Source organism: Lepeophtheirus salmonis, chromosome 4 (genome assembly GCF_016086655.4).
Source record: "Lepeophtheirus salmonis chromosome 4, UVic_Lsal_1.4, whole genome shotgun sequence".
Taxonomy (NCBI): domain Eukaryota; kingdom Metazoa; phylum Arthropoda; class Copepoda; order Siphonostomatoida; family Caligidae; genus Lepeophtheirus; species Lepeophtheirus salmonis.
In genome coordinates this window covers 35,920,808-35,945,110 of record NC_052134.2, presented here as the reverse complement: position 1 = coordinate 35,945,110, position 24,303 = coordinate 35,920,808, and the positions used below count along the sequence as shown (strand labels likewise).

At 29.9% G+C, this 24,303-nt stretch overlaps 1 protein-coding gene across 2 annotated transcripts in view; it reads left to right on the top strand.

Annotated features, from left to right (window-relative positions):
- The first annotated feature begins 884 nt into the window (after positions 1-884).
- Positions 885-24,303, top strand: part of homer (protein) — a 35,608-nt gene continuing 12,189 nt past the window's right edge. Inside the window, exon 1 of one of the 2 annotated variants that reach the window (XM_040709984.2) lies at positions 885-1,228. In XM_040709984.2, coding sequence (XP_040565918.1) covers positions 1,203-1,228 — 26 coding nt within the window. In that variant the 5' untranslated portion in view covers positions 885-1,202. Of the gene's footprint in view, positions 1,229-20,128; positions 20,648-24,303 lie in introns of those variants that run through there. The other variant, XM_071887862.1, reaches the window with a different exon arrangement.

The window sequence follows — 24,303 nt, the reverse complement described above, 5'->3', positions numbered from 1 at the left end:
GTCGCATTGCAGACAACCTCTTCTAACATCCATAACATTCATTAAAGCCTTTGGCCCTCTATCATTTACTGACTGTACTTTGTAATGATATTGATAAAAAGGATGGGGGGTAGATGGTTTGGGGAGTGAAATGAGGGGACTAGTTGTCCAGGGGGGGATAGAAGTCCTGTTACCAATATATATAGGTAGTATTATTTAAAATTATATTTATATTGACAAATCCGGTTCGAACTTGTGCAAAAAAGTTTTATACACAATTATTATTAATAATTTGACGTCTGCTGCGCAGCCGTGTCTGTGCGGTATTGACATTATACGTACGTGTGTAGATGCAAAATACAGCTTTAATTAAATCAAAAGAGCAAAACAAAGACCATGTGATCAATATTTGTACAAAGAAGTAGTCGTAACGACACGATTTTTTGTCCGCTAGGATCTTTGAATATTACTCCATAAGTCATAAGTTATTGTATGACTCATAAGTGTAGTTATGAGTCATAACTAACTACACTACCAATGAATTTACTCTTTTTAACTAACTTAAGAAGATAAATTCTGCAAAGGGAAAAAAAGTAGAAACGTCATGAGGGAAAATGCTAAAGTGACGTCATCTATAATACCATAAAAAGGAAACCTTGCGTAAGAAAATGATAACTCTAGACCACATTATCTCCTCAAATAACAGCCGCGTTTTGCTTTAAAGGAAAGAAGAGAGTATTTTATTAAACGAAAGAAGCAGGAGGCCCCGACATGTAAGGATATTTACCAACTACAGTAGCAACAAGAACAACAAAATGCGCCCTCTCCCACAGTTGCTGCAGCTGAGTGAGCTTTTCTCTCTTTTTTCATCTTTCTTTCTTTTTCCTTCTTTCTTTTTCTTTCCACTTGGATGTATGTTCAATAGTAGTCGGTACGTAGGTAAATGAGTTCGTCTGTACTTCTCTCTCTCTCTCTTTTCTTTCCTCCTTCTCTCTCTCTCTCTCTCTTCTTCTCTTTCTTTCTTTTTTTGACTAAATTGTAAACACAGTTTATTAGTGGGTTTGAGATTAACGGACGGACACTGGAGCGGACTTTTATCCCTTAACAGAGGATTATTAAAGATTATCATACTCTTTTGTGGACTTAAGTAGTGCCGTTTTTCCGATACACAGAAAGAGAAAAAGAGGCTTTTCAACAGCTCATTGAGGGATTTCATTATTCACATGACCATACACGGGGACACCATGGGGTAAGAACTTGATCCTGGTTCATTTTGACAGTACTCATTTCTAAGCCCTTTTCCAAAGTCATGTATACTTCATTCTGAGGGGGCATCAGGGATTAAACATCTTTTTTTAAAGAATCACTCATCCCATTAGGATTGTCAACTCCAAACATTACATCCTTGATGAAAAAGGCTCCAATAATAATTGATAATGCCACTCTGGAACGCTTCAAATTATGTATGTTCTAGCTTAGGCATCATTTGTCCCATCAAAGGAATAGCAGGCAAAATACATTTTTACAAGATTCGCTATCAACATAAAGTCTCTATGACAATTTCATAGGAATCGATGTAGAGATGAACCCGGCTAAGGCGTCAACACTTAATACGTAGTTTATAGTGGGTATTCATAATAGAGTATATAATTCGATGAGGCGGATTTCCTTATGAATGTACTAATTTGACAGTTTCTGGAGATCCGACTTAAGCGGGGATTTACTATAAACACGTGTAAACCCCTCAATGGGACATGCATGTGACACATTTTATACATTTCAAAGTTTTGTTTAGATTAAAGGAATATGTGAACGTGTAGAAGGCACGATCACCCTTCTACAATCCGATTAAATAATTATACATATATTATTTCAAAAGTCATTTCTTGCAAATATGCTAAGTATCCCCGCAGTTTTCAAAGGTACTCTTCTGATGTACATACGGTACTAGGGAAAATTGCCCGTATTTTGTTCCAAACTTCATGATGAATAATAACACATTATAAATTCGTTTAATATTATTTATGACAAATATCATAACATATTTGTTTGTTCCATCCCTCAAGTACCTTCAAGCGTGAGTAATATTATTGTAATACCCTTTCTTTGCAATTTTTTAATTTTTTTCCTATCTTCTAAGATATTGATCAAGAGGATTAGATAGGAAGGGGGGGGGAGAAAAATATCTTGGAGTCTTTTAAAATATGATGGAATACCTTCCATTCTCGGATTGGTTCGGGGTTAGTGTGGGATGTCTAAAAACCACCGTCAATTTATCCAATACATCCAATACCAACCCCTCTAATACCAAAAAAATAGTGTTAAGTCCTCGGTTTGCAAATGGAAAACCGCATTTTTTTTTAGTTCACTAGTCATATCAATATTTGCTTTTTCTTTAATTTTGTAACAGGTTTTCAATTTGAAAACCGAGGGCTTAAACTATTTTTTGGTATTAATGGGAGTACTTTGGATGTATTGGCAGTGGTTTTAAGGATCCAGGGGTACTCATAAGTACCCCTCTTAAGCCGAGGGCTTACGACTATTTTTTAATATTAGAGGGGTTCTTTGGATGAATTGGTGGTGGTTTTAAACACCCCACACTACCTCCGGGACACTGACCAATCTGAGGGGGGGAAGGAAAGTATTCAACCCTAGGAGTCCCTAAGCTATTTATCCCCCTCCTCTTCCTATATTGTAATAATATTACTGAGACTTGAATGTACTCCCTTGGGGGATGGAACAAACAAGTATGTTTAGATATTCGTTATAAATAATATTAAGGGAATTTATAATGATTTTTTATTAATCATAAGTTTGAAAAAAATACAGGCAATTTTCTCTAGGGCAGTTTTGCGCACGTATAAATACATATTCAGTCAAATTTGGATAAAAGTAATTCTTTCGTTATAAACATTTTTTTTTTTACTTTGGCTATACAGAATAAATCACTTAGCATAAAAGCTACATACATTCTTCAGTTAAAAACAACTTTATAATATGTTACTCGTAACTAATTACAAAAATATATATCCTAGTATATTTTAGAATCTGGTTAAGGCGTCAACTTTTAAGCGGATAATCGTTTATAGTAGACTTTAATCAAAGTCACAAATCAATTATTTAATAGTGATGTGCTCAGATATGATCCATTTAAACAAGTAGATTTCATTAAGACATATTTTGTCTTGAGATCCGGTTTAAGTGGATTCTACTGTATATAAAATTGATACTAAAATATATTATGCATATACGGTTATATCCAGATAAGTTCAACTCCTCAGTTTTAACAAAAAATTGCATAAACCAAGTTAAGAAAAAAAAAATGCAATTTTTAGATTACTGTAGTTCATTTGTGATCTACACATTGAAATAAAACAATTTGCTATTAATTTCAAAGCATATTCATTTTACATTGTAGTTATTTTTTTTTACTAAAGAAGATTGATTATTTTTTTTTCAATTTCCTCAACGATGGGATTGTCAAAACATATCCGGACTATATTAAACGGATCTTCTTCTAACATTATAATAAACAAGACAAATAAGATAAGAAAATAAAGATCATAAATATTTATATCATTCATTATGTAAATTTATAAGAATTTTCCCCCTAAAAATAACGTCGAAAAGTTTAATTTAGCTATATTTTTACCATCATTTTGATTTTATGCCAATTAGTTTATGGAGTAAAAGATTCGTGCCTGAGAAAATGTTGTGAATCTTTCTTTTAGCCTGATTTGACTTGATTCTGACAAATTTCCATGTACTGAATAAATGTAGTCCAACAAAATATTTTCATTACTGTTCCATCCTTTTGCAAATTCTTGTTGTCTTCAATTATATTTTACTGAAAAAACCTCAATTTGTATTAACTTATATCACATTGACTTCTTAAAAAAAGAGCAACTTTTCTATGTGGATTAACGTACGTACATTTTGATGCTGTAAAATAAGAATATTTATGTAGTAGTGACGTATTACTGAATGCAAATATTCATATTCATGTTAAGTAATAGTATTCTTAAATTCATTTTGAACATGGTGTAAGGGTATTACTTCTACAAGCTATTAATGTATGCTTCAAGTAGCGTATTTTATATACCTATATATAGATATATATACAGTTAATGGCCTATAGTATATATCTGAATATATATATTTTGTGGAAAAAAAAATCATAAATCTTTTAACAATTGAATTTTGTCAATTCCTTTAAATAATAATTAAATTCAAGATAAACTTTCTCCACAAATTTAATTTTTAAGAATATGTTAGAAAATCAATGATCATAATAATTTAAATATATAGAAATATAATAATGTATTGATTATTGTTGAGACTTGGTACTAGACCGATTTTATTTTCGTTCGTTTCAGGCCGAAATTCTTTAAAGAACCTAAATAGTTCCGTCCAACAAAAATCATAACGGTCTTAGACCGGTATAGGATTGTCAAACCGAAACCCAACACAAGTATTGATCCATACTTTTATAAATATGCACTTAAAAAGTGATAATTAATTTTGTAATCTAAAAATTTACATACTTATTTATAAAAGATAGGGAGAACCCCTTTTTATTATCGTCATCGTTATAAATTTAATATATGTATTTAGATTATAGGTACTTTTATATCGAACATTTATTTTTTTGAATTTATGGTTTAATATTCTTCAAGTGGGACATATATTGGATTTTTTTCTATATATTTATAGAGTATGTACATAATCTTATTAGTTATTACTATTTGCCGTACATGCGTCAACACAAAACAATGATAAACTTTAAAAAAATGATTTTTTGTTTACTTATATTTTATTTAATTATTATCAAAGAATGTTAGTTAGATATAGTCAATCAAGGGTTTTGAACCTGTATAAATTCTTATTTACATAGTGTAGACAGTATTATATTTACAAGAATAAGGTATTTTTCTCCTATTTTTTCTCGTCCCTAGTCGATCAGTAACAAAATTAATTGTAGAAATCTAAGCATTTGAAAGGGATCTTTAGTACCTATTCCTTTAATTTAATTCAAATATCACTAATTTTTTTTTTGCCATTAAGTACATTCAATATATATAATAGGAGGTTTCGTCTTCTTTTTTTTAAAAAGCCATTTGATGGAGTTTTATTATGACTTATAAGAAATGTGTCCATTAGTTTTATTAAAAGTATCAACTATGAGTCCCCAAGATGAAGTCACATTCAATTATGATGCACTTTATGACATCAGTAACTCCACCCTGTAGATTTAAATTCAAACCAAGAGCTCTGCATTTAAGTTGTGTTAAACTTAATTTGATTTGATCCAATCGGAAACATGTTTCATTAGTTATGGAGATTGACTTTTGGGTGTCTTAAAGTGCACTTTTCAAGAGACCGTTTGAAGGATCAATCACAAATATTTATTAAGAATTAATCATTTGCTTGTTAAGAAATAAATGTAATTCATACTCAATTATGAGAAAAAATATATTGATCTCATTTTTTTGTTGACAAGACAAATGTTACAAATTTAACATTACATATTATTAAATGCCACTCACTGACAATGAATTTTCTTCGATACAAAACAAATGTTTCAATGCAAAATTGGGGAAATGGGTTCTGTCATATTTTTTGTATATTTTATTATGTATTTGTATATTTTTTTCTACAATTTTGAAAATCATCCAAAATAAACAAGAGATCCGTTGCTTTCTTTCTCTCTATGAGGAAGAAATGTATAAGGTTGTTCGGTACTTAAAAAGGAAGGATTAACATAGAAATGTATTATTCATATAATTCATAAATATCTTGTTATATTTATCTTTCCATATTAAGTTATGAAAAGATGGATAGTGCACCTACCTATGTAATAAGAGTTATTCAACTTTTGCAAACGTATTATTGTAAAAAGACATACATATGAAGCGTTCACCACACACTTCAACAATCTAATAATAAATATATTTTTTTCTTATTCTTTTTTCAATCTGCGTTTTCGATAATTAATAAAGGAATTGGTAAGTGTTTTAAAAGGGCTGTGTGTCCTCTATCAAGGTTTGATATCTCTCCTCCCCTCTCTGTGTCTTGTTTGTTTGTCTGTTTGTATTCATTTATATATGTATTCATTCTAATATATTACTACGTTGACCAATGGTTTCAAACTTGTGCTCTGTGGTGCATTGTCAAGGGCTCAGCCATAGTTAACATCCATCTCTGACACAGGCCAATGAATAGTGAGTCAGGAGCCTCTCATAAATGAGATTATTAGCTCAGATTAATGAACATACATATGTATTAGTTATAATTAATTATACATATTTGACAAATACCGTAAGGAAATGTTAGATACATTTGTAAAATCTACGCTGATAAAAGGAACTCTTACATTATCACACAGACGTCACACAACATAGCGGATCAATTTTGTAACGGGCCAATGGGGAATTTATTCCTAAGGTCTAGTGTTGGGTTTTGGTATGGAAATATGTCCTAGACCGGTTTCAGGACATTATACATTTTGTTTGACTGACCTATTTCGGTTCTTAAAATAATTTTTGGGTCTGTATCGGTCTCATTTAAAATTAGGTATTGACTGACTTTATAAGTAGATGGAATATTGATGACGTTAAATGTGTTTCCAAATTGTGAACATCGCTGCAATGACGTCATACAAAGATTAAAGAGTTTCTTATGACATGTACCTTTTGTATAACTGGCGAGAAGAAAAATTGGTCTATAGAGTTAATGAAATCCAAATATTGATCCAAGATTTGAAAACAATACAATTTAGGTCCACGGTCTGATGATGTGTTCTCAACCTGTAGAGCAAATTGGTCATGTTCACATAACTTCTTCCTTTTCCGAAAATATTTGTTAAGATTACTATATATCGAATAGGTATAACACATTTTTCTTTGCGATTAATTGCCCAGAAATTATTGCAATACGCGATAATATTGCCGTTTTGACACCATTTTCAATTTATATAATGATAATGGCATAATAATGCAAGTAAACCCTGTCGAAGATCAATGAACTTGTATTTTTAATAACACTGGAACTGGACGTCTGGAATACATTTAAAATATAAATAATTAATTAACAAAACATCCAAAAATAATAAATAAAATTAATTTTATTATCCTTTAACATACCTAATAATAACCATCACCAACTGAATGCCTAACCCTGCGCCCTGCCATGAAGAATTCAGTTGGGACAAAAAAAAAAAACCAATCCCTCGAGAGGGTAGATAAACCGAATTAAAAACTTTTGATGTCCAGTTACTTTGAAGCGTACGGAGGGAATTTTTTGCAGCCGAAAAAAAAATATCGCGCGATTAATTGATTTATTATCGAGACAGGCCTAATACCGAGTACTTAGAAATAACTTCTCCATTACCAAACACTTTGTAAACGTGTACAATGTTAACATACCACAGATGTGAAAACTACCTTAGCAATCCATTTGGCCCTTTCAAAATTAATCTGTTCTGTCCTATGACGTACATACGTGTAATGCAATAATTAATTAAACATTGTTAAATTATAACATGAAGTTAATAGTATCTGTATACAGAACTTTAATGCTCTATGTTCGATCTCAAAACCATTATAGGGCACAATTACTTGAATTTTTACTCCAGATTGACGAATTAACCTTGAAATCAGGGGGGGGGGCAACCTTTTCATCCAAAGAACCATTAGACACTATTGGAATATATAGATGACCTTATATTTTCAACTTATTTATCAGAGTTGGAGACTTCGACTTCTGAGCAAGACTCGACTTTCTTTTGGAGTATAAAGGCATTTGCCCACCTCTTTTATTATCTACGATCAATAATAATCATATTTTGAAGACTGCATAGAAAGCTTTTAAGAACTGCAAGTTGCACACAAGCCCTGCTTTAAGTGATATTTATCTCAAATTATGTACTGATTTATTGGGATACATTTTTTACTCCTTAATAGTTATTATATTTATTACGAGTAAACATGTCAAAAATGTATTTTTTTCCTAAAATACCGTCTTGTTAAAAAAAAATGATTTGAACAAAACGATTTTATTTATAATATATTTCATTCACTAGTACTGTGGACCGACTTCTCTCTCTATATATAGTGATAATAGTCGTTAGATTGCATGCTAATAATTTATTTGCTGTCTTTTATATTGTTTATGCATATTTATATCGTCCCTTAAATAATATGTTTTTTGCCTCTTCAGATTTTTTTTAATTGATTATTGTCACTTTATTTCTCGTTCTTTTGTCATTCTAATAATTATTTATTGTTTGTGTTTTGCTTAGAAACTTTATTGGGGTTTTCTAGGAGACCGAGACGAGAACGCGCATTGAAGTCATGATAATATTTTCTTCCGTGCGCGTTGTGAATTGAGCTACCATTGTGTATTTTTTTTTATTTTTTTTTTTTTACTTTTTTGACAGATAAAAAGGTTGAGCATCTTTTGGTGTGTTTCAAAAGTTTTTGAAGAACTCTCCCCTAAATTGATTTTTTCTGTCCATTTTTTTGTCAAAATAGAAAATTATGGAGACAACCAAAAGATGTCAAACTTGTCAAAAACAAACCAACAATCCAAACGTTGTTGACATTTGTACAAACATAATCATAAATAAATATAAGGATCGAATGAAAATCGAATTCGGAGTTGGAAAATAATGTTTTCTTTTTTATCAGATCTGGTATACGAGTACATTGAGAGAAAAGGGTAATTTACTTTCTAAATAAATAAGAACTACTTGTCTCTACATATGTATACAGTGTTTTTCCTTTTCTTCTTTGAGACATCAACAGAAGAAAGGGAAAAAAGTTTTGTTTATAAAGACTGTTGTTGCTGTACTTTGAATTTGTACTTTTTCCCTTATTTTCCTCTTGATAATTAAAAAGCTTATTTATTAATTAAGCAACTACCTTTTGTTTTGTAATCTTTTCTCAATATGGTAACTTTTAAAAGATTTTAATTAATCTCTGATATATGATAATAGAGTTCTGACACAAGCTTTTTCTATTAGATAAATGCTTATTTCTTAGATTTATCCTAAACAATGTTACAATTTGTTACATTTTATAATGTTTTATTTAATTTTATTGTCGCACCAGAAACATTTTCATAATTAAAAACAAGAGGAATAATATTCTTTACTCATCAACCAAATACTAAAAATATTAACCCGAAAATGGGACAGTCAAATTTATACGTTGAGGATATCATTTGATTTTGATCTTTTAATATACCTTATCTATTACGTCTGTTGGTATTTACGACTGATAAACTATATATGCAGTGCGTTAACACAAAAACTATCCCGAACAATAATAAAGAAAAATCGAAAGGTTTTCTTTATTTTTTTACGTCATACATATATTCACTATTTTATAGACATATTTCGGTATATTGCTAGTTTTAAATTTTTAGATGGAGTTGAGATACCCCAGAATGTGAACTAAGGTTCATAAACTTAATTTGATTTGTGAAACATAATTTGCCCTGGTATTATGCCCCTTTTCAAATAAAATCTATGAAATTCGAATTATTACATTGTGAAGATGTCTTTTTGCTAATCTAAATGCAATTTGCGATACCTACAAAGGATTAATCAGAATAATAATTTGTTGATAGAAATTAACAATGATTCATCATGGGTTGTTGAAAACTACAAAATATGTAATCTAGACTCAATTTTGAAAAAAATTATTCTTGCATTTTTTCTATGTTGACGGACCATATCATATAGATTATTTGGTAATTTTCTTCGTAAAAGTGAAAGATAAATACTAATCCAGCTGCTGAGGAGAGACGCTTCATGACGTTTTATTATATTATCTGGAAGTGGTAGTGAAAGGAAGAAAATAAACACAAATCCCACTCCTTATATAGCAAGGACATATTGGCTGGAATTACTGGATATCAGCTTTCGAAAATAAAAAATCATGTTCACTTTACAACTACAAAAAGTACCACTCGAGAGTCTTTTGAAACAACAGGATTGCTTCTCAAAAATGTTAGACTATTATTGAAGTATAGTATTATAGTAAATATATATATTTATTTTTTTAGTTTTAAAAAAGTGGAACTAACTAATTCGGTCCTTTAAAGATCTTAATTTCCATTGTCATTGCCAATTTCATAGAAATTAAAAATAATCGGTTTTGATCATTATTACAAAAAAATCAGTGTCATTTAAAATTCGATCTTGACCAATTCTATTGAGTACCCCATGTGTGCTTCAAAATTGTGAACATCGGCATAATCATTTCATATGAAGTTAAATGTGTGGCATAAATCATATTTGTACCACTCATAAATTAGGACAATGGAGAAAATTTGTTCTTAGATTGAGACCGAAAAATCGGTCCACGATTTGAAAAGGATTTAAGTTAGGTTTAAGGCCTGCTATCGCGGTCTGGATCGAAATATCGGTCCAAATTGGGAAGAACAAATTACTTAAGACCAAAATGGGGTGGAAAAAAAATCTGTCTTGGCCCGAGTTTTAACATTAAGCCTATATGTCCTATGGTATAATAAAATCACAATATTTGCCCCGTATTTCGATAATTTCTACATTTTATAATAGCAAGTCGTCTGAAAAAGTCGAATTTTAAGCCAAAAATGCCCTCTTTTTGATCTTTTCAATTGCCTTTACCATGCAAAAAAAAAAAAAAAAAATACAGTAGAGAAATTTTGCAGATAGGGATTTCTTGATGTTCCTCGGCAGAAATAATCATTGATTGTGCAGTCTTGTGTTGTACCATTTTTTTTTTTTTTTTGGTTCCACTACCAATATAGGTAACTTAGGTTACTTAGGTAAATTTCGATATTTTTTCGTCTAAAAATATATAACAAAATGCTGTTAAGGTAAATTGATATGTATTTAAAAGGACGTCCATAGAGTTTTTGTTTGGGGGGCTAACTCATAAATTAGTTTATTTATAAAAAACTATTCATATTTTTGTTTTATTATGAAAGACAATTTTGTGGACGAGTTTAGCTTTAAATATTTGTGGTTAACGTCATCGAAGGGTCAATTTTCTTATAAGGTAATGAAGCTGCTAATTCCAGTTCCAATATCAGTTTATGCAGTTCTGGAATCTTTCGAGTTATTTGGACAAGTAGCACTTTAGAGGATCTTGAAAGTAGTTGGAAGATATCCCTGAAGGCTGAACACAATGATGCCATCATGATTAATGTTAAATACAATTATGAAACAGTTTTAAAGATGACTACAAGAAAAGTCAATGGATCCCTTTATTCTCCATAAGTGACAAAAGTGCTCTTTTCCGAATAACTCGAAAGAGTCGAGATCCCTCGCTCCAATAATAAATCATTCGCTTCTCTTCGCAAAGTTATTTCATTATTATTAAAAGGTTGGAATAATTGAATTTCAACTTCCCTCTTTCCCTGTCTCCAATTTCTAGATAAACACTATATTGTGCGGGCAAAGCCGGTCCAAAAAAACTATGTGATCTGTCCCCGTTTTTAAACAAGTTAATACCCTGGCACTACAGGAAATCAATTTGGAAAGAAAAAAAAGTCCAAACGTATACCCTAATGTATATGTATGTATATAAATATCCAAATCTCAAGAGAAATCCTCTTCTCAGTGAGGCCTGAGTTCGAAATATATTATGTATATACTCTGGAGACCTATGTTGCATTATTGTATAAACTTTCAATGGATGGAGATCTTATTGTGTTTAGGGAATTGTTATGGACTTTGCAAAAGAGTTATACATTTTATCCATTGCTACATCTTATTTAGGAAGATATTATTATGAAAAGAAAGTGGATCAGATTCATAAATCCATAGTTGAAGAATTTCTTAAGATTTAATAACCATGGACAAATAAATAACTTTGGGGCTCGAATATATTGTGCTTCACATTTTTAAATGTCAAACTACAAATTTTTACAAAGATTGGTCTTCCTCACATTTTTTTAATTACAATTTGTAATTTTACTCACTTTATTTATTGGGGCTGTTTATGGGTTTTTTATATCATAATACTCATTAATTTATGCCTATATGACGTTCTAAGGTAATTTTAGGCCCGATTAATGATTTTCCGCACGAATTTTATTTGAATGAGAATCGATATTTTTGAAATTGTATTACTATTTTTATCTTTTATTTTCGTAGTTATATTGTCTGGTGTAATATTATGAATTTTATTTTCAACGTATAGATTAAAAAATTAGTATTCTTTGAGTATCTCGTATATGCGCTTTCAATGTAATTGAAACGAATGCCAGATTTATCTGGTAGTGTGAACCTTGTATGTTTATTTATTTTTCACCGAACAGACATTCATAAAGACGGTTCTAAAACAATCTGCCGAAAAAAATAATAAATTGATTTATGAATATTCATTCTGCAATACTATGTAATCATAATTTCCATTCATGATACTCCAATTTTAACAGAATAAATGTTAAATTAATTGCCACAAATTGCAATAATCAAGTTTTCATTAAATAACTATCGTCTGACTCAATTATTCTCAAGATACAATAGACGAGTAACTTACACTACACATGGAGCACAGGTCCCTTTGTAAAACAATATGGACCCAAGCAATCCAAACATTGGTAGCAGACAACCAAATAAACTGTATATTTTTGTGTTAAAGAGGTAACGCCGTGATTTATTGGGCAATTGTCATGATTTTTGTTAAATCGCTTGTAATAGTGGTTCGAGCCAACTGTTGAAGTATTCTTATAATCATCCGAATTAATTAATCAAGACTTATTGATTACAATTCCTGGTTAATAATTAACCATTTATCTTTTAAAATAAGAGTAACAAGAATAATAATGACATATTTTTGCAACATGAATCATCATCAAATAAGCTAATCATTTTTCCCGTGTTGGACAAAAATGTTTTGGGCAAAATATTCGCGCATGCATAGTACATGTTTTAGGACTCTAGACTCATACGAGATAATATTACAAATGTTAGAAGAAAAATTGAATGGGATTTTGTGTATATGTTTATCCTATGTTGTTTTATTTTTCTTGTAGATTGAATCAATATTTTGTTACAATTTTAAATTTAAAGTTTATTATTCCTCTCTAAAATATTATTTGAAGTATAAATACTTCAATATTTCCAAGAACCTTGTAATTTAAAAAATGTGTTGAACACTGGAAAAGAAATGTGCTTCACATTTTTTAAAAGTCTAACTACAAATTTCAGCAAAAATTGGCCTTCTTCACTTTTTTTTGGTAATTTACACAATTATTTTTAGACAAAAATTTAATTTTTTAAATTTTAAACAAAAAACTTGTTTCTTGCCGCAGATATCGTTCAGTATGTTTAATTTCAAAGAATTAACAACGAAGAAAGTATCTTATAAAAATTATGGAATAAGAATTGTAATTCTATGAAATATATATTAGAAGAAAGATCTATTACTCATGTGGGAAAAAAAAGGAAAACAAAATAACGTCAATAAACTTCCATGTATCTAGAATTCCATGATCAATTACCAAACTATAGAATTATTATTCTATATAGTAATTGTTCACGGTAGCTTAAGAAAATAGTGAAGTAAAATATATATTTCACGTTGCTACCTTTAAGGTATTAAGCAAGCTTTTTTCCTATAATAAGCAGGGGAAAAGCCCCAAAATCAGTTGGTAGTTAGATCATTCTTCCCAAATATGGAATAATTATTAAAAAATAGTGTGTGGAACTGTACACACCTGAACAAATCACATTTAACCAATCCGCGCTAAGAAAACTATTTAAGAGAAAAGAAGCAGAAAAATTGGTATTCGACAAACAGTGTAAATTTTTGTTTTAATGAGATAACGCCGTGTTTGAATAGTTCAAAAAAAGTAAAAAAAATCAACAGCTTACAAAAAAACAAAACACTATATTACACTTGTATTAGCAAAGTAACGCCGTGATTACAAATGTATTAATCAATAACAATGATTGATACTTCATTAGCACACTACAAAATGATTCGTCAATTCTTCCCTCCATATCAAATTGCCCCCTTTCTTTGATATTAGGTACAAATCGTACCTACTTAGATCTTACAAAAAAAAACTTTTCATATGCTCATACCAAGTGAAAAAAGAAGCTTAACCCTTTGCGGTATAATTCCCCTTCGCCTTTCACTTACAATCAATTCCCCCTTTGAAAAATAAGCCCCCCTAACAAACAAAGGATAAGAAATGCATTTTTCTTTGTTCTTTTTCGACTATTAAGTCCTTTTCTGAATCCTTTTATAAACATACATATTTACTAGGGTTTCTCATTTCCCGGGAAATTATCTCTGAGCAGGATTCCGGGAAACACATTTTTAAGCTATGGCAAGTATCTGGAGATTAGTAAATTTTTTATTTTATTTTAAGAACAAGTTATACATTTTAAGCTATCTCATAGACAAGTATAGATTTCTTAATGGTGCTGATATCGCATTAGTTCATGTCAACTGTTGTTCTCCTCCACTGTATGATGTTCATTATAGTTATGTAAATTTGGAAAAAGAATATATATATATATAGCATAAATCCCGTGTAAAATCCCGAGAAATACCGGGATCCCGAGAGAGAAACCCTACTGCATACATAAATTTATATTATACAAACTATTTATTATAAAAGAAACAAACATTCCTTCAAGTTCCTTATCAAAAATATGTAGTTCTTGGAAGTAATAATTTTTTTCATTAATGTTTATTATTAATCATAACAAATAGTGTTGGATTCGAGTTATAAATATCGAGTTCGAGTAAATGAATATTGAGTATTGAGTCAAGGCGAGTGAGAGTAAAGGCATCATGCAAAAAATCAAAAAAATCATTCAATTAATAAAATCTAAGCTTCATGAATAAGTTTATTTGACTAACTCAATAAGGCAGTCAAAAAACTAGGAGCCAATTAGAATTTAAAAAACAACCTTTTTTTAGGTTTTTTATAAGGAATTACTCAATAAAAATGTAGAATATTTTTAATCAATCGAATTCGAGTTTAGTCGAGTTTTCAAATAGTTATATTTCGGACGAGCTTGTGATTGAATAGGATCTGTGTTTATTTCCTTCCTCCGATTCCTGATTATAGCAAATCTAAGCAATTAAGTGTATGACACCTAATCTGTTCTCCTTTCTAACATTTTTTAAATTGTCAGAGTAATGATTAGTGTTGTGGAGATCCTTATCAGTCTAGTCTCTAGACAGGTCTTGTCGGTCCTTCGGACTTCCAGTCATTGGGACCAGTCCTTAACCGTCGCTCCTTGGAATTTTCATATGAATATTGATGTTTTATGAAACCAAATAAGATATATGAAATATGTTACTTTGTTGTATAATTTATTCTATTATATAACTATTATATAACGGAGTATTAAAAAAAAAACGGGAAAAAAACCACTCTCATTGACGTCACGAGGGATCTATTTTACATTCTTGAAGTACCAACAAGTGTGACTGGACTGAATGGTACCTTACTGGACTGGGTTGCGGTCCTAAATAAGGGCCGACACAACACTAGTTATGATTGGTGTTGTGCCAGTCCTTATTTATTCGGTCCAGTCAAGTCCAATCTTAGGACCGGTCATTAACTGTATGTCCTGGGAATTTTTCATTAAAATGTCGATGGTTTATTAAGTCAAAAAAGATACATTATAATGCAATTTAATGAACAACGATTATTTTTACTTAGTTATATAATTTTTCTATTATAACTAAATATAAATAAAAGAACACCCTTAATAACGTCATGAGGGATCAGTATTACTTTTTTTAAGGATCGACTGAAGGGACTGAAAAGGACCGAGACAACACTAGTTATGGCGTCAATTTTTTTTTTAATATACCGGCAGTGAAATGTGAAATTGTTAAATCTCAAAAATTTGTAGATTTTCCTAATGCAGTGGTTCTCTAATTGGGGTACGCGTACCCCTCGGGGTACTTTGAGGCACTCTAGGGGCACTTAAAATTTTGAAAGAATATTTTGCAAGTGGTATTTAACTCATGGGGGTCCGTAGAATGTGGCCTGGAAGGGCTGTAGTCTCCCTAAATAAAGGAATTTTTTTACTAGAAAATTTAATCGTGGAATTATTTTTTTTTTTTTTCAAAAAATTAATATTTAAATTTTTTTTTCAAAAAAATTAATGTTGAATTTTTTTTTCTTCAAAAAATTTAATCTTTGAAATTGAATTTAATTTTGTGTGACTAGATATAGATTTTTAAATTTCTCTCCAAAAATTTTATGATTGAAATTATAAAAAATGAAATAAATAAATAATTTAAATAATTAATAAAAATAAAATAAATAAATAATTTAAATAATTAATAAAAATTAAAATAAAAAATAATTAATAAAAATTAAAATAAAAAATAATTAATAAAATTTTAAATCAATCAGTAATTTATAAAAATTAAAATAATTAATAAATAATCAATAAAAATTAAATTAAATAATATAAATTACGTTTTTTGCCCCAAAAAAGAAAGTATTTTTTGAGAATAGATATGGATTTTTGAAAAAAAATTACACAAAATTTATTTTTCTGAGAATAGCTATGGATTTTTGAAATATTTTTGACAAGTTTTAATTTTTGGACTTATTTTCAAAAAAAAAAAAATTATAAAAAACATAACCCCCTTCAAAGTAGAACCCCGCAAACCCCTCTGACACTGAAGGTAAAAAATTATGTGTACTGGTAAGTGAGTACTTGGGTTAAATAAATATTTTACAAGTGGTACATCACTTAAAAAAGTTTGAGAATCCTTGTTCTAAAGGACTTAGGGAGGGAGAAGAGTGAACATGAATATTATCAGAGGAGTTATATATATTTTTTTTCGCCCATCTGAGTGGTTGAAAATAGTCGGTAGATTTTAATTTTTAAAAAATGAAAGATTTAATATAAGTAATTTATTCCATAATAAATATAGATAATTAATTTTATGACCCAACAAGTTTTTCCTTTTATTTCATGTATGAACTCATAGAATTCTTCCTTTTTATCACGCAAGGTTGGGAACATTTCAGTCTTACATATATTTTATAAATTTTAGACTAAATCTTTGATGTCCACTCTTTCCATAGTGTCTTAAATTGTCCCAAGCACTGTAAAGCAATTGGTGAAACGATGACCTCGTGATTCATATTTATACAAAGTATTAGTCTTAACCAGAATTTTTTATCTGTTAAAGGCGTTAAGCATAGTTAAATATTACACTAGGGAGCTGAAGCCTCCCACCCAAATTAAAGAATTTTCCTTTTTACTTGAAAATTAAATATATGAAATATGATTTTTCAATTTTCTTTTTCCAAAAGAAATAATTTTCTGTGAATAGCTATGGATCTTTGAAATTTTTCTCAAAAAAAAAATTAATTTTTGTTTGAATAGCTATGGATTTTTGAAAATTTTGCCAAAAATTTATTGTTTTAGATGTGTTTCCAAAACATTTAATTTTTTTTTAAGGTTCAAAAAACCTATCCCCCCCTCAAAAAAAAATACTAATAATAATAAATTAATTAATATATATATGTATTAGACTGTGCTGAAATGACAAAAGTTGGGAATTTCGTATGACTGGATATTTTTTATTTTGCATTTTATTCCTCTAAACAAGAGAAATAATATATGATATAATATTTATAATATATAAAAGGTTGTATTTTTAAGAGTTTAATTCACAGTTTTCATACTTCAAATTTATAAATTGATAAAATAGGGTGTCTTATTTTACATAAATGAACAACGAAAGTATATTTAGTTATAATATATTTTTCATTCGTTATCGAAAAACGAGATTTGAGTAGTCAAAATGAAGAGAAACGTTTAAATAAATCTGCGTTATATGCGGTATCAAAAGAGTATATTTATATATTGGCAGCTTGCTTGGTTAAGTATTGTTGCAAAATATGTATTTCATCTATAATAGTTAATAAAATAAAATCTTGTAATTGGATTCAAATCGATAACTTAATAGAAACAACATCAAAATTTCCTTTTATTCAACATTTACAGATTTTCAAATCAAAACTCAATTTTCTTGTTTATAAGAATAAAATGCAAAATATCCAGGGATACCAAATTCCTTATTTTCGTCATTACACTACACCCTAATACATATTTATAATTAAAAATATGATTAAAACTTTAGATTGTCCTAACACGAACACATTTACTCGATACATAATTCAAAAACTTGAGTTTAAATTTTTAAATTCGAGTTCAACTCTATTAGGTAGAACTGTCAACATTATTCAGGATTAGTTTACGTCATAATTATTGTAATTGCTATTGTAACTACATATAGTAAAGAAAAGGAGGAATACAAAATGAATGATACTGCGTAATAATTCCTTAATATTCAAGAGTTATTTTTGTATTTTGTGTTGATGATACAACACCTACGTATATACCAATGAAAGTAGTCCCTTGTAAAAATAAGAGTAATGATAGCTAATAAACATATATTATGGCATTATAATCAGAGTAATGCACTGATATGTGTTTTTTGGTATGACTGTAATGGTGGTACATTCCTGTATCGAAGTACAATATACCGGGTGTGGCGGGAAAATGTACACACTTTTACTATATGAAGAACAAGGTGTAGCAAATAAATACATTGGAATTGATAATTTTTATAATATATATTGTCAAGTACGCACAAACAGAAATATTATTTACGCCCCCGTTGAATGGACAGAGAGTCACGAATCTCTACTTGAACTCTTCTTTGATGTACAATAATGGCCACAAGTGTGCCATCTATCCAATCAAAAACTTACATGATCTCAAATTGTAGACACCATGAGGAAGTCGAAATTTCTGTTGTCAAATTCAAATTACTCTGTGGCATCATTTTCTTGTGATATAAACTTTGCTTTGAAAAGACTGTCCCTGTCGTAAATATTCATAAAAAAATGGAAGGATTATAAATTGCCGTCAATAGTGATACATATATGAGAAATACCCCGGTAAAAATGGGTAGCCTACAAAAAATAAGGATTCAAATACTTTTTTTAAATTTTACCTACCGCCGAGTAATTACTTGCAGGTTACCCGTTTTCCCTGGTAATATATGGGAATTACCCGGAACCATATATAGGTGTAAACTTGAAATTTACACCGTTTACAATTTTTACATAATATTACAAAAATAGTTATAAAAAAATTCATAACAAATTATATCAAAGGATCTGGTATATACTAATTCAATTCTGCTATCATCAGCTGTGGCTATGGGACTAATAACGCGGCGCAGGTTTTGCGTATGTAGGCCGACTTCGTTCTAATCTATGCCCTATTTACAGCTACTTTCACGACCACTTTATTCCTAAGTCACTTCTTAAATGACTTAATCTCAATATATGACCATAATGAATAGTTGAGGGGATTTGCGTCTAGCCCTTTATGTTGGCCAATTTCTTTCCTCCCAGAAATTGATATTTTTGGTAATATTGGCTGTGTATACAGGAGCTCCATCCTGATGTTGGAAGATTACATTGCCATCCGAGAATTATACATTATTATCTTATAAGCAGTCTTCCTGTCTTTCAATTACATTTGAAAATTCCATTGGACTATGACTCCCAAGAATTAAAGTTGTGACCCTATGTATGCCCTATTTCCCACTCTTATCACATTTTTTTACTGCTAGCTGATACTTCATAGAAACAATAAATATCTGGAACTTTGAAGTCAGTCACTTAAAATCCCTAGAATTTTAAATCATTTGAGTGTGTTAATTTCAATTTCCTACCCTGTATACCCAGTACAAAGATAAATATATGGAAACTACAAAGCACCAGATACTTTTCTTGATGTCATTATGATAAATGAGGCATTATTCCCTCTAGTATTTTCTTCTTCATTTCTAATGAATTGCAAAGTCGTATACATATTTTAACAGAATATATGTATTTATTTATATTTTGTTATTTTGTCTTTATTTTTTCCTTAAAAATATAGTAATTACAACTGTCCTATCTGATAGATGTAGCACATCATTAATTCAATACTAATGGATGACATCTCTTTTAGACTTACAAAGGATTTTTGTTATTCTCAATATAATATTAATCAGGCTAGAATAACATACATTTCATGTCAATATAAATACATTATTATGTGTTACACATCACATCCTGTTGTATTTTTAAGTGTATACAATAGTCAATTTTTAACTTGAGTCGTAGTCCCTGATGCCAGTCGTGGACGTAAATGATTCTTGAAGACGTTGTGTGTACTAGCTAGTTATGAAGATAGTGTTTATTTTGGGGATGTTAAAAAAAAGAAACGTAAAATCAACATGGTAACCCTGATAATTTGAAGAATGTTTTGGAGGAGAGTAGCTTAGCTGTCACGATGTTTCATGAGATCAGCTACAATCCACTGTGACGAGGGGGGGGGAAGGACATTGGTGAGAATGGCTCCGATGTTGATCCTCAACTCTACTCTGAGTACAAAAAGGACTTACATTTACAACTCTGCAATAAATCCTCAAGGTTGCCTTGTATCTTTTATGAGCACACGCGAATGTTCAATCGGATTTTGAATATAATTGAATGAACTATAAAAAGAAGTTAACTACTGAGGAGTTGCTAAGGAGAATAAAATTATTTCTTCAGATGACCAATTCCAAGAAAAACCGTCCACGATTTACATCATTAGTACTAGCTGCAAGTGAGTGAGAAAGTGTATCTATCCTCCAAGTTGCTAAGAAGAAGGGTAACCACATTTAAATATAAATATGGTTCAATTGTAGATCAATATTAAACCTGTAAAAAGTATGATTACATATCCTTTTACAAACCATAATCTCTAAATATGTAATCAACCTACAGTGGCTTCTACAAAACTAGTTTTGAAATATGATGACCTCATAACAAACTTTTCCATTTATACTCACTTTTATAAAGGACAATTTTGTCGTTCAAACATTTGATTAGTTATTTCATCCGTGGTACTGTTTTTTATGACGTAATGGGGCTACAAGAATTACTTCTAATATTTTGTTTACTAAGGTAATGTCTAAAATGCATCAGTACCACAATACGACTATAGTACGTATATATTAAACAGCACTATTAGTATATATAGAATTGTAAAAAAATATGAATTTAGACGAGAGCGAAACTTCTTGTAGTTGCAACCTGTAAAGTGTTTTTTTTTTTTATCAAAGCTATTATCATTATTTTTTTAATCCTTGAGGAAGGAACATCTAAGCATAAAGTGCGTGTTTTTATGAAAGACAGAAGATTTGTTTGGGGAATTATAGGAGGTAGTCCTTGTTGGACTTGCAGTTGAACATAAGCTTGACATCGAAGTTTGGATTATGATTTGTTCCTTGCGTTTTCTCATAGCTTCTTACAGCTACGCCGTTTTTCTTTCAAACTCAAGCCCTCAACTACAGGGGGGGGGCTATAAGTAACCTTACAAATAATTTTTTGCCAACATTTTCTGCTTCAAATTGTTAGATTTACCTTTTCTTTTTTTGGTTTATTTTAAAACCATACTGAGATTCCATATTTTCTACAACTCTAAGTATGTACTAAAAAAGTGTGTTGATAAAAAATAATCATGTGATTTTTCCCCTCCTTGAAGAATCATATTAAACATAAAGTGAGGTTGGAAGTGTACTTACCAAATATCCCTTAATGTGATTTGGTAGCTTTTTGTAGAACATAAATATATTAAATTTAATTTGATTATTGATTTTATATATGTGTATGTATGTATTTATCTGTTTATTTTGTGTATATGTTTCTAGAATAAGTTTGATGATGAGAGGGGAAAATGAATTAATGGGAATTTTGTTAGTTAGTTTATATAATTATTTTCTAGGGAAAAAAATAAAGAGCAATTTAATATACATATTTAATCATCCATAATAATTAATAAATATATACCTAATCCTTTTAAAAGGAATGAAATTTCAAACTAAAACAAAATAATTGATATAAACGTTCTACGTATACACAAAATATATGATAGGCTGAATTACATAATTTTTCTTTTAATGAACCTTTTTTACTCTGTAGTCATCGCTTTACGATGTATACCTACATAATAAGTCGTGAAAACAATTTCGAACACTTATCAAGAAAAAAATAAATGATTGATTAATTTTATTACATTATACTGTAATGTTAAGCGTTCAGGCAAGCGAAACTAAAAAATCGATGATTTTGGGCGCTAAATACTTTCGCCCTACATTGTTTTGCCTACAACCATTTCCCCTAAGGACATTTGCCTCTAGGATATTTTTGCAAATAAATGAGATTTAAACGTCGTTATTGATTATTCATGGTTTAAATTGATGGTCGGGAAACTATGATTTTGGATCAATCCCAAACTTAAAAATAGTGGATAAAAGAATACAATAATTTTTAATCTAACACATAATATATAGCAATGCATTTAATTGAAATGTCTATTATTTTTTTAGAAAATTTTGAATGGAATCATCACTTCCGATGGGATGTACTCAAGAATATAAATTTGGTACTTCGGAAACCTAATATCTTTCTCTACAAAAATGTAGTTACCGTGTAAAATTCTCATTAAAGAAAATTATAGGTAGGGTGTGTATTATAGGTAGGAGCCTTCAGTTTCCTTGTTCACTGGACAAGACAATACGAAACTCGGACGAAGGATTTCGTTTTATCACATTATATATCGTTTTCGTTTCCTCACGTTTCGCTTTGTTACGTTTTACTTTGTCACGTTTTGATTCGTCTAATTTAATCTAGTCTTCGTTTCATCTTGTTGTTTCTTTTCATATTGTCACATTTTTTCTCGCCTTTATTTCTATAAGATGAAATTTTTGTTTTAGTCAAACAAACAGAAAACAAGCTGTTTCGTCTTGTCTTCACCTAGTCCTGTCTGACAAAATTAACACTGCTAGTTAGAATAAGTACAATCTATCTAAGCCAAATTCTTTGTGCGTATATTTGCTAATGTCAGAGATTGGGATTTGGGACCATATTTTGAAGACTTGCGACTCGACTTGATATCACAATCAAAGAATTGAGAGTCGATAGCCAAGACTTGCGACTCGACTTGGACTCAAAAGTTATTTTATACTGATCTCAAGGAAACCTTCACACTATGTACCCTATATTATAATTTTGGACTTAAAATGAACTCAAAATAAATATGGAGACACTATCAAAATATGAATGTACTCAAATTTGACTCGATCAAAATATTAAAGGACTTGGACTTGTAAACCAATGACTTGAGACTTGACTTGGACTTGCAGTAATATAAGTACTTTTTCCCACCTCTGGCTCTGGTAAATGCTCAAAAGAATTGATTTTGAAATTTAATCCTTTTTGGAATTCAAATATTTACTCTAACTGAGTTATCTTCTTTTTTTTTTCTCTGTTGCCATGAGAAACCAAAAAAGTGTGATGAAACCTGCTATTATGGTTTGTTATGTATGAAATGTATGGCTTGGATAAAAAAAAAGGCTTTCCTCACCTTGAATCTTGCTTTATGATGAGAGAGCTAGGAGGAACTCTCTTTACTGGGTCAATAGGATTTAGGATTCGCTTTTTCTTCTTGTTCTTTCAAGTGAAAAGTGTTGGGAATAGAAATCAATGACATAAATAGACCTTTTTCATGTATTATTACGATGTGTTATATATTTTATCGCTCAACCTTTCCTTAAAAAAAACAAGGAAAAAAGGCAAAAAATCAAACTTTTTTCATTCAGGGCACCTTTCAAAATTCATAAAATCATTAGGTACCCTAGTGTAAAATGTTATAAAAAATGACACTGCATAGCCATAATGCAATGTTTAGACGAGACAGTAATGAACAGAGTATAATAAGAACTGTATATAATAATATTAATGAATTTAACCTATAAAAACACAGGCTTAAAAAGCTTGACGACCCAAGCGATACAAGAATTCAAGAACAAGACATAAGACGACTCAAATGAAGTAGCTCGAGGTTCCATTTCACACTCAATCAGGTCTAGTTCTGGCGGAAAAACCATCCATGAGATTGTTATTTGTTCCTTGCTCTTTATGTAATCAAACTTATTTTCGCGGTTAAATGATAAACAATATGCTGCTCACTACAGTCACACTGACTCCAATTGGCTATTGAAATAACAGGTTATTATTAATTGGTACTTGAGATCGAATTTTAGGGTTAACTTTTTATATTAATTTATCTAAAATGAATTTAAAATAAAACATTTCATAATTTTAAAAAAATGTATTTATTTTTTAAAATATATTTATCATGGAATGTGTGATTTTTAGAAATAAAATGACAAAATACCTATTTTGACGGTACTCTAGACACAGTCAGGGGCACCCTTG